Source organism: Silene latifolia, chromosome 5, assembly GCF_048544455.1.
Source record: "Silene latifolia isolate original U9 population chromosome 5, ASM4854445v1, whole genome shotgun sequence".
Lineage (NCBI taxonomy): Eukaryota > Viridiplantae > Streptophyta > Magnoliopsida > Caryophyllales > Caryophyllaceae > Silene > Silene latifolia.
In genome coordinates this window covers 46542703-46555291 of record NC_133530.1, presented here as the reverse complement: position 1 = coordinate 46555291, position 12589 = coordinate 46542703, and the positions used below count along the sequence as shown (strand labels likewise).

General features: G+C 39.9%; 1 protein-coding gene across 1 annotated transcript; it reads right to left on the bottom strand.

The window, feature by feature from the left end:
• Positions 1-8177: 8177 nt before the first annotated feature.
• LOC141655322 (uncharacterized) lies at positions 8178-9875 on the bottom strand. Its single transcript, XM_074462408.1, has 2 exons — positions 9730-9875; positions 8178-8634 (listed from the first exon to the last, which is right to left on the bottom strand). Exons 1-2 carry the CDS (start codon positions 9873-9875, stop codon positions 8178-8180), a joined length of 603 nt encoding a protein of 200 aa, XP_074318509.1.
• Between the last annotated feature and the right edge of the window lie 2714 nt (positions 9876-12589).

Here is a 12589-nt window from a genome sequence, read left to right as displayed (position 1 = left end):
GGTCCTTGGCCCGAACCCTTTCGAGCTGCCTCGACGTCGCTTCGGTCTCCAGGTTGTAATCTTCGATTGACCTCGGGGCTATACTTTTACTTTCGCCCTGTCCAAGCCTCAATCAAAGTGGGGGCTCTGTAGATACCCAGTATTTGTCGAGTCTCCGACAAGCACTCGATGATTATAGGACTACAACATGCTTAGGAATCGCAGCGTTTAATCGACAGTTTTGTATAACTATACGTCGGAAAACTTAAAACGATTTCAAAAACAAAACATTTCAAAACTTTTCCAAAGTAGCTGGAGTGTTTAATGCACGACGACAGGGTCGTAATGACACTAACTAGAGTCAAAACCGACACCAGACCAAAAACCGACTCAAAAATTCAAATCCTGACTCGGACAACGAGTCAAACCGAGTCTAACACAAAAAATCAACTTGTCAAAACTTCCATGTTAAGTATTCCCGGAATGCTTGCTGGTCAAGTACAAATCATGTCATCCAAAACATATGATTGAACAAATCATGATTTCAATTGCGTGGTAGTGACAACACAGCTCGAAGACCCGCGAAATGGCTCGCGCCTCTTCGTGTAGCGCATGCGGCCACGTCTCTCAAAACGCCCACAACCACCCATTTTTCTATAAATACCACTTAAATGCCACCATTTTAAGGTACGCGAGTGTCCGCCCCCTCATTTCTCCCTTAAAATTCTCGACTCGATTTTTAAGCAAAAAACCAACACGTATTTTCAACCTACCGATCGAAAATACAAGCCATACACATTGTTTAGTACCGTCATCGTGCATTAAATCACTTGACCGACCATCTCGACCAACTACACCATCGATCACCAAATTAAACAAAACACTCTTTACATTGTTTAAACGGTTTTCTACCGAGTTTTCCGACCAAACAAGTTGATACACTTTCGTCGATTTCTCGTCCCAAGCCTAGCATGGAAGTATGAAGGTGTAAAAATCCTCTTCTATCATGTTTTTCATCTGTTTTATGGCTATAACATGCTAAAACATTCATAACATGATTCAAATATAGGTTAGATGAGCCAAAACCGGATTTCGGTCGGAGACAGGGGCTGCTTGCATAGCAGAGAGGCTCGCGCCTCAATGCCCTCTCAGGCCTTAATCCAGCCGTGTTTGGTCTCATCTTCCCTCTTTATTTTATTTCTTATTTTTAATCGGTTTTTACCATTTCAAATATTTCAAATCATTTTCATGATAAACTTTTAACCATGAAACATTTTCACCCTTGGTTCCTCATACCATGACGGTTTAATCCGTGTTTCGGTGATAATATTTGGTTAATTACATTTTAAAAGGTATTTTAAAATCTTTTATTTCATTTCTTAACATTTCAAAAACAAACATATTAGTCATAAATACAAAATCATCATTGGTTCCACATACCATGTCAGTTTTTAATTCGAGTATGATGATAAACATTGACTAATTACAAACAAATGAACTTAAAACAATTAGTTCATAATCCTTTTCAAAACTATTCATGTCAATCTTGAAAAACCGAACCCGACATCGAATATTGTCAATACAATGATGATTATTCAAGTCTCGTTCCTCCCATTGACACAAAAGCGGTCTAAACGACCTTTTTAAACCAAGACGGGTTCAAACACCCTCTTTACAAATCATTCAACAAACATTTTAACAGTCAGAAGACGTCTTTTGGATAGTCTGCTGACTCGCGCCTAAACAAGCCAACCATTTTCCAATTTTTAAACCAGGAGAGGCCTGTTTGCATCGTCTGATGGCTCGCGCCTCAATAGGCTGCCTGATGTAGACCCTGTTTCCTTTCCAGTACTTGTCTAGGACGATCTCGACTTTGGTTAACCCGAGTACAGGATGGATCAGATGACAAATCTGCCCCTTTTACATTGTATTTGCAAAATGCCTTACTAAGACAAATGGATCACGTTATGCACCATAAACCTAACTCGGTAAATAGATGTTTAATTTCCGACTTGCATGCAAACCAACATTAAATCCAACTTGACATCAATTACTTGATATTTGAATAAACAACCGACATAGAAAGCACATATGTTAGGTTCAAACTTATGGATGCGCATTCTTGCATTTACCCGTTTTATCAACTTTTGCATTTAAGCAACCAAGATCGATCAGTAGAGGCTGCTACCGCGGGCGGGATTGGGTGTCCAATTAAAGGGCTTCCTAATACGTACCTTCACCTCTTACTTAGAAACTTTGGATAGTGGACAACCTTATCCAGGGCGAACGAGAGTTATTCTAGAGATAGGATGCTAAAGAGGGACGACTCCTTATCTTTTGTACCTATGTCAAACACCGCTTTTTGCCTTGGTTGACCTAGGTATAAAGTGGATTCGAACGGGTTCCAAGTATCCCACAAATGCTTGGTGGCGACTCCGAACATCTGTTGCATCGTTTCGAGACCGTTGCCGAGAGAAAACCGACCAATCTAAAACGATCCGGTCGAAAGCAACTTTTTACGCCGCCGAGTGTGGCTTTCAAGAAACCGCTGCACGTCCCACAGATCGGCTGGGCGTCGCAGGTGGCTTGTCCACACAAGGTCTAACAAGTCTTGAGTTGCTTTATATCTTACAAGTCTTGTTGAATGGATAATAGATTCATGCTAGGTTGTCAATCAAGCAATTTGTCAAACATGATATAGGCATAAGTTGAAACTACAACAAGCAAGCAACCTTATGAACTCATTAAGGAAATATCTTCCCCATGATTAATTCCCCTAATCCCCCATTAACCCTAGTTAAGGAACTACTCACTCATGATCATGGAAAGCATGCTAACAATGGTGTCAAACATATTAACAAGCTCGAACATGATGAGAGAGCAAAATACTAAACAAGGATTAAGTAAAGAGTAAAGAAATTGTACCAACTTAGGATGATCAAAGTAGAATGCAAAGAATAATAGAAGAAAACTTGATTGATGATGAAGAGTTGTCAATTCTTCAGTAATCCCCAAAATAATCTTCAAATTACCCAACTAGATCTAAAGTTCTTGAACAATAATTAGGAAATTATTAAGATGTAATTAAGCTAATTAATCTCTAATCTAACCTAATGACTTGATGATCAATCCTCTAAAAACAATGGGGTATTTATACTAAGTATAAGTATTAGGTTAACTAAGGGCTTAAATGACGATTAAGTCCTTAAGATGAAGATTAACGCTCTGCAAGTCCCTAAGGAGCCTCACGACCTGTCTATGTTGGACGCTCATACTGCATAAAGAAATACCAGACCTACTTGTAGGACGCTCGGTCTGAGCCTCGGGATGCTCGGGTTACTCTTCGGGAAGCTCGGGCTGCTCTTCAAGACACTCGGGCTGCTCTCGGGACGCCCGGATCATGGGACAGCTTGGCTTTCTCTTCTCTTAACTGGCTCAAGATCCGTAGGGATCATTGAGGGGTCGTTGGGGTCTTTATCATTGACCATTATACTTGTTTTATCTACTTAGGCCTTTAGTATCGGTCTCCTCCTTGTTGCTTGGTCGTTAGATGCAATCCATTTAGCTCTATATTATTGCTCCATCACGCAAGGCTAGCGCTCCTTCCATACCAAGGGCACAAAACCTCAAAGAATATGCAAAGTAGGAAGCTAAAGATAAGAAACGACCCTAATACATGCAAGAAAGCATAGGAACAAGACTAGTTCGGGGACTAAATGAGTGCAAATATGAGTCACATCAAATATCCCCAAATCGAACCTTTGCTCGTCCCGAGTAAAGAGGTGACTAAAACTATGACCCTTATTAATACTACTAGCCGATGTGAGACAATTAGCGGGTCTCACTCCGCTCCTTCAACTCACAATAAGACACCTATGAGGTAAGATCCTTTCTTGCAAGGCAAGATGGGGCTTGCCAAAATGGCGATGCATCCTAACATTTAAGCACACAAGATCAAGTAGGGGATGCATCTACAAAAAGAATAGCCACTTTCCTAATCTAAGCGGCGGAAATCATCTAAAGGGGCAGCAATCTAAGGGTACACATTCCATTGTAGGTATTATTTCTCCAAGTTACTAAGTCTAAAAGGATACCAACAAATCACCTCCAAGTTGTGTTAAACTAGGGTACTTTTGTCCACAATCGCTAAATGCTTTTGTCAAGAGTAGACTCCCTATGGTGTTAGAAATACTGTAGGATCGTGGAATTCCCCTTCTTGCCTAGACAAGAAGAAGGGTCGTCCCCTCCCCACCATGCAATAAAAATGAGATCAATGGATAAAAGGGATCAATATTCTTTGAGTTTCACCATGGTAGTGTGCTTTCGATTTGTTTTTCTCCCCAATTTCTTGTGGCATTTGTCATTGAAGGATATTTCTTGCCATTTTTTATGTTTGGCATTTTGATACTTGGCAATTCTTTTCAATTTTGCATTCTTTTTGAACATTTTCAAAGTAACCCCATTTTGTAGCAAGGGTACTTTTATTGAAGCATAGGAGTCTATTTTTGCTCCTCTTTTCATTGATGCAATTTTTGCAAACCTTTTTGACTTTCACTTTGGTACTTGAACTCAAATTGGAGATTTTTGTGCCCATTCCCTTTTTGTTGACAAAATGGTGAAAGAACGGTTGCATGGCTTCAAAGGTCACCTTACGGTAGCCAAGGAGTTATCACACCACAAGGTACTCTTGACTAGGCCTTAGTCCATGGGTCAAAAGATACTAGTATGATACATCCTAGGGTGTCTTAAGGGTATTCTAGCAAGCAAAGTCTCAAGGAGAAAAATTATCTACCAGGGCCTTATATACACTTACCAAGCTTCCCAACTAGACATTTTCACAAAAAATTTCCTAAAATGCAACTACATGACATGATGCAACTATCATATATACAACCTAATGCATATGCTTCTATCACTAGTATGCAACATAATCTAAATGCAACTCCTATAATCACATTGGTTTGTACCGCATCAAACAAAAAGAAGCCACATTATCATTAACATATAAGAGAAAAAAGGACATTTGGAAAGATCATACCATGCGGTCTTCATATTCCTCATGACTCGAATGTGGTGTAGTCGGTCCCAAGTGATAGGAGTGATCAACAAACAAACATATATATACAATTCTACACTATAAATAAAGAACATGTTTTTGGATTTTTTTGAAATTTTTCAATTTTTATCATTTTTCAAATTTTTTGAGTTAGATGTTAAATGTTAAATGTTAGAATGTTAGAATTTCTCATCCCCACACTTAATATGGACATTGTCCTCAATGGACAAAACGATAAGAAATTGTGCAAATGCTATGACATAAAATGCATGAATCTACACTAAATGCATATTACATGCTATATATTACAAAATCATGCAAGCTAAGCTATTCAAGATGATGCATGCTTTCACTTGTTCGGAGAGCTAATTTAGATTAACTCATATTACTTGTGACTAAACTTCCCCAAACCGGTTAAATTGATAGGGGGAAGTTTGGCCACAAGGCCATGCATACAATGCTATGCAATTTGTCATTTTGGATTTTTCCTAGTGGGAACAAAAATTGTCATCACCTTGATGTGGCTAAGGTGGAAGAAGTCCTTTGGAGTTGCTAGGACACATCACTAGGGAAAAAGCCGAAATAACAAAAATTATTAAAATCAAGTTATTTAAACAAATCAAATTTTGACATTGAGATGAGAGAGGAAAAAGAGCTCACATAAGCCATGATGGGTGCCTCTTGCCCGCTCCATCTAGCCAAAGAACTCTTCACATAACGCCATCATCTCCTCCATCTTCATCACTCCAATCCGCTCTAGACTCATCACTTTCATAGAAGTCCATGAATTCATCCCCTTCACTATTCACCTCCACGGTGTCGCCATCACCCTCCCGTCCCTTACCATTGCCATTTGCTCCATTATTCCCATTTGTCGAGTTTGGAAAAAGTATATCAACTTGGGCCAAAGAGGGAAGCATTCCCTCTTCATTTATGCGCCGTTGACGGGCCATTTGATGGAAATTGGGGGTAAAGATCATAATAGGCATCCACCCTATCATTATATTGTTGTTGGTGCATCGCTTGAAGTATACCCGTAGCAAAGTCATCCTTGGGTAAAATGAACGGGTTAGGGTGGTTGTAGGGTTGGTAAGGGAAGGGGTAAGGAGGAATAGTGATCTTTTCCCCCTTCATCTTTGTTCTCATTCTATTGTTGTTGAGTAGGGGGGAGGGGGGGTTGGTTCTCTTGCCTTGGGTTTCCGGGCACTAGGTAGGAAGGTAGGCGGGAATGAGGTCCTCTTGGTAAAATTCTGCCAAACCTTCCATTGGAAGCATTATCGGATCGCTTCCCTTTGTTAGCCATTTGATCTTTCTTTCATAGCCTTCATAGGCTAACCAATGATGTTGTTTGAAGAGAAGGCATTCATTAAGCCTAGTATTGCCCAGAAGAGGGACATACGAATTGTCATTGTTGAAGTTTGGGTTAAACCACTTTGCAATCCTTGTTATCAAGCCTCCATTCACAATATGCTTCATCACGTTGTCACACCCATTCGAAACTGTGCCCATCTCTCAAGTAATACCAAAGGAGCATTGAAGTGGTATCCACTTTTACCTTGAATTTGTAAGTATGACTCCATAAAGGTAAGGTCAAGCTCATTTTCCACCGCGGAGTCACGTCGAGCTAGTAGGGTGCTCGTTATAAAACGGCAGATGTATCTTATGATCGGTTTTTGAATGAAGGAGGTCAAACAATCCTTAATCTTTGTCAAGTCACGGCCCGTTAGGGCTATCCAAAGTGGCTTTACACTATAATTCCGAGGTTTGGATGATCGAGAGGGTGATACATCTAAGCCTAGAATATCCGCAAACTCAACTAATGTTACCATTCTTGTGACATTTTCCAATCGGAATTCTATGTAAATGGTGTTGTTAAGGGTGGAAATTTTCAGGAAGCTAAGGAATTCAAGCATAAGTGATTTTTAAGTAAGCTCATGCATGTGAAACATGGTAGAGAGTCCAAACAAGTCGAACAATGCTTCAGTTTGGTGATAAATCCTTAGCTTTCCTAGTGTTTCATGATAAACAAACTTAGTTGGGAGGATGTTCTTACCGAAAAAGCGATGAAAGACGAGTCGTTGAGCATCATTAACAAACTCGATAAGAGGGAACTGATCAAGTATTGAAAGATCAATAATCTCTTTATTTTCTCTTCTTGTATTGAGATCGGAGGTAGAATAACTCCTAATAATCCTTTTTCTTCTCTGTTCCCTTGTCATGAATCTCCTTTTTGTACTTATTTTGGTTAGAGTTGAAGGACTTTTATTGTGATTGAGTGAGAGGAAAATCAAACCTTCCAAATTAGATCTGTTTTGCTTTGTGGAAAACCCTAGATTAGATGAGCTCAAGTTTAGAGAGTTTGATTTGTTTTCTTGGGGTTGAAGTGGAGTGATTTTGTGTATTTGTGAGAGGGATTTGGGTTTACTAAGTGAGAGAAGTTGATGTGGCTTGATATGTGTGGTGGGATTTAGGAAAAGAAAGTAATTATAGCCAATAGAAAAGTGGCACGGGAGGGAGACGCGCGGTTCGTTTAGGGAGCCAGACGTCTTCTGCTTTTTAGGAAAATTTATATATGCAGAGGGGACGTGTGTCCTGAAGTCGGCCCGCCCGTCTCGAGCAATGGGACGCCCGACCTGATGCTAGGACGCCCGGATAAAAATTCTTCTTGACAAGCAGATTGGGACGCGTGTCCCTATGGGTGGTCCGCCCGTCTTGAATAATCGGGACGCCCGTCCTGGTGCCAGCACGCCCGGATTTCTTTCCAGCATATGATCTTTCAATCTCTATTGGCTCCAGCTCCCACGAGTCGATGCCAGCTCGTGGGGATCCTCCTTTTTGATCTTTTGTAGTTTCTTCTTCCTTTAATGAATGACATAGGCTCTCTCTTAGCCTAGGCAAAAGCTTCTCCACACTTTAATCTCAAATTCTTCACACATCAAACTTGATTAGTAACCCTCCCTCACTTACACTCATGTCAAAAATTGTACTTAAAACAAGGAATTAAAATGCAATGCAAATGAAGTGAAGTGCAAGTAAGTTACTATATTTACAAGTGATGGTTTAGGGAGGACTCCACCAAACTCTCCTCCATTTCAATGCTTGTTCATGGTGGGAGAGGCTCAAGGCGAGTAACCTCAACCTCTCATACAAAAGCTCTTTCATAATCTGGCTTGATACGTTGACCATTGACTTTGAATCGATTTCCATCTTCGGACATTATCTCAAAGTCTCCATACTTTCCAACATTTGGGATTACAAAGGGACCCGTCCATCGTGAATTCAAATTTCCGGGGAAAAGCTGATATCGAGAGCTGAATAGAAGGACTTTGTCTCCCATGTGCAAAGTCTTTTGCTTGATTCTCGTGTCATGAAGCATTTTGGTGCGTTCTTCGTAGATCTTTGCATTTTCATAAGAGTGAAGCCGAAATTCCTCCAACTCTTCAATTTTCAAGATCCTCTTCTCTCCACTTATTTTGAGATCATGATTGAGAGCCTTGATTCCCCAAAAGGCTTTGTTTTCCAACTCAAGCGGAAAGTGACAAGCCTTTCCATAGACCAACTTGTAAGGTGAAGCTCCTATGGGTGTCTTATAGGCCATCCTATAAGCCCAAAGAGTGTCATCAAGCTTCATGCTCCAATCCTTACGGGTCTTGTTAACAACCTTCTCAAGGATTTGTTTGATCTCTCTATTGGAAATTTCAACTTGACCGCTTGTTTGAGGATGGTATCCCAAGCCGGTTCTATGTTGAACACCATACTTTGTCAAGAGAGATGCGAGCTTCTTTTCATGGAAATGTGTTCCACCATTACTAATAACGGCTCTAGGAACTCCGAATCTTGGGAAGATTACTTTCTTTAAGAGCTTAGTTACCGTCTTTGCATCGTCGTTTGGAGTAGCAATTGGCTCTACCCACTTTGACACGTAATCAACGGTAACTAGAATGTACTTGTTGCCTTGAGATGATATAAAGAGACCTTGATAATCAATCCCCCACACATCAAAGATCTCAACTTCCAATATACCTCTTTGTGGCATCTCATTTCTCCAAGATATGTTATCGGTCCTTTGGCAAGGATCACAATGAAGGATGAATTCTCTAGCATCTTCAAACATGATAGGCCAATAGAAGCCCGATTGTAGGACTTTGGCAATCGTTCTACTTGCTCCATGATGGCCTTCATAAAGAGATGAATGACAACCTTCCAAAACTCCTTGAACTTCCCATTGTGGCACACACTTTCGGAAAAGACCATCACTACACGCTTTGTAGAGATTCAGATCATCCCAAAAGTATCTCTTCACTTCAAACAAGAATCTCTTTCATTGATTGTAGTTCAATTTCGGAGGAAGGACTCCTCCTACAATTTAGTTTTCAAAATCGGCAAACCATGACGTGGTATGTCTCTCAAGTTGTGTGTGGATGGAAATTAGAACATCATCAGGGAAGGAATCATTGATTGGTGTATCTTCTTTATTGTTGTCAAACCGAATTCTTGACAAGTGATCCGCTACTACATTCTCGGCTCCTTTCTTATCTCTTATCTCTAAGTCTAATTCTTGGGAGCAACAATATCCACCTCAACAAGCGTGGCTTTGATTCTTCTTCACCAAGATATGTCTAAGAGCACGGTGGTCCGAAAATACTATCACCTTTGATCCAAGTAGGTAGAAGTGGAACTTGTCCAAAGCATACACTATAGCAATAAGTTCCTTTTCCGTGGTATCATAGTTGACTTGTGTTTCATCAAGGGTCTTTCTTATATAGTATACAGCATGTAAGGCTTTCCCAACTCGTTGGCTAACAACCGCGCCAACAGCATAGTTACTTGCATCACACATTATCTCATAAGGTAACTCCCAATTTGGGGATTGAATAATCGGTGCCGAGATTAGAGCTTCTTTAATCCTATCAAAGGACTCAACACACTCATCAGTAAATTGGAACGGGGCATCCTTAAGCAAAAGTTGAGTGAGGGGTTTTGCAATTTTGGAAAAATCTTTTATGAATCATCCGTAAAACCCCGCATGACCGAGAAAACTTCGTACCCCTTTGATATTCACAGGTGGCGGTAATTTCTCTATCACCTCAACTTTGGCTTTATCAACCTCGATGCCCTCTTCCGAAATCAAATTACCCAAAACAATACCTTTATTGACCATGAAATGACACTTTTCCTAATTTAACACAACGCTAACATCTTCACATTTTTGCAAGACAAGAGATAAATTATGCAAACATGACTCAAAATATTTCCCGTAGACACTAAAATCATCCATAAAAACTTCCATTATGGTTTCTAAGTAGTTGGAAAAGACACTCATCATGCAACATTGAAATGTGGCTGGAGCATTACATAGCCCGAAGGGCATTCTCCTATAGGCAAAAGTACCATAAGGGCATGTGAAGGTGGTCTTGTGTTGGTCATCCGGGTGTATCAAGATTTGGAAGAATCTCGAATACTCGTCAAGGTAGTAAAAGAATTTGTTAGAGGCAAGCCTCTCAAGCATTTGATCATGAATGGGAGAGGGAAATGATCCTTTCTTGTTGTGGAATTCAACTTACGATAATCAATACACATTCGCCAACCGGTGATCTTCCTTGTGGGTATTAGCTCGTTCTTGTTATTTTTCACCACCGTGGTACCTCCTTTCTTGGGTACCACTTGAACGGGGCTAACCCACAAGGAATCCAATATAGGGTAAATGATTACCGCATCAAGCAAATTCATAACCTCCGCTTTTACAATCTCTTGCATATGGGGGTTTAGTCTCCTTTGTCCTTGGATGGTAGGTCTATGGTCTTCCTCTAGATGAATCATATGCATGAAAAACTCGAGGCTTATTCCCTTAAGGTCATCTAGACTATAACCTATAGCATTTTCATGTTTTTTCAACACACCAAGCAAACTTTCCAATTGACTATCATCAAGTTTTTCATTGACAATCACGGGTTTGGTTTTAGACTCATCAAGGTAAGCATATTTCAAATTAGGGGGAAGGGGTTTTAAAGATGGAGTTTGTACCTCAACTTCTACCTTTGATGGTTCATTGAGAATACTTTCCACCTCCATTACACTTTCTACCCTCATTGATTGTTCCACTTTGATGGGTTGTGATGATTCTTTGAGGATGATATCTATCTTCATGGATTGCTCATAGGTGAGCTCTTTGTTGGCTAGAGCGGTCAAGAAGATCTACTTCCAATGCCCATTGTTTACCGTTGGCCTCACTTGCTTCCAAGGACTTCAATGCTTCCAAAGGGTCTTTGAAGAGAGTAGAATTTGCATGGTCCTCTACACAACAATATATAAGGTCCATCTTGTAATGTAAACTAAGAGAAAAAGGTGAGAAATACCTTGAGGAAATGCTCTTCCCCAAGGCAAAGAAAGACACAACTAAAAGCTACAAATAATAACTCAATTGAACACCGTCCCCGGCAACGGCGCCATTTTGATGGGGGTGTTGTTGTACGCCCTCAAACAATATTTATAGTCTCGACAAACTACCCTTAGTAGAGTGGTAAGTAAATGTCGGATCCCAAGGGACGGGTACTGGATTAAGTTACCGATTGCAAGTAGCTATGTCTTAGGGTGTCACAATTTAGTTTGGGTTGAGATGGTTATCTAAACTACAAGACAAGCAAAAGTAAACAAAGCAAGTAAAGTAAATGGCGATGTAAACAATTGAGGAAAGGCACTAAGTTGTCATGGGTTCATAAGGGAATCTTGGAGAGATCACAAAAACAAGTTTTATAGATGCAAGCAAGTTATTGTTGTAGTGGAATCAAGTTGGTGAGGATCTTACTATTCCTAGGGAAACTTAGGTCTCGGAGCCGAGTCGGTCAAGACTTTACAACACCTACAAGTCGACTTGATTTTCCCTATTCATGGTGAGATAACATCAATAAGTCCTAGGAAGGTTTGGGTCCCGAAGCCGAGTCGATCAAGACTTTACAACACCTACAATCGCCTCAGTCCTTCCTAATCAACTTATATGCAAGGTCTAACAAGTCTTGAGTTGGTTTATATCTTACAAGTATTGTTGAATGGATAATAGATTCATGTTAGGTTGTCAATCAAGCAATTCGTCAAACATGATATAGGCATAAGTTGAAACTACAACAAGCAAGCAATCTTATGAACTCATTAAGGAAATATATTCCCCATGATTAATTCGCCTAATCCCCTATTAACCCTAGTTAAGGAACTACTCACTCATGATCTTGGAAAGCATGCTAACAATGGTGTCAAACATATTAACAAGCTCGAACATGATGAAAGAGCAAAATACTTAACAAGGATTAAGTAAAGAGTAAGGGAATTGTACCAAGTTAGGATGATCAAAGTAGAATGCAAAGAATAATGGAAGAAAACTTGATTGATGATGAAGAGTTGTCAATTCTTCAATAATCCCCAAAATATTCTTCAAATTACCCAACTAGATCTAAAGTTCTTGAATAATAATTAGGAAAGGATTAAGATGTAATTAAGCTAATTAATCTCTAATCTAACATAATGACTTGATGATCAATCCCCTAAAAACAATGGGGTATT

What these genes read in the sequence shown, in the direction of transcription:
- LOC141655322 (XM_074462408.1), bottom strand. Translation starts at nt 9,875, where the DNA reads ATGTGTGATGCAAGTAACTATGCTGTTGGCGCGGTTGTTAGCCAACGA. An exon ending in AAGGAACTTATTGCTATAGT is followed by an intron (nt 8,635 to 9,729) that starts GTATGCTTTGGA and finishes TTGGGCTTATAG; the next exon opens with GATGGCCTATAAGACACCCA.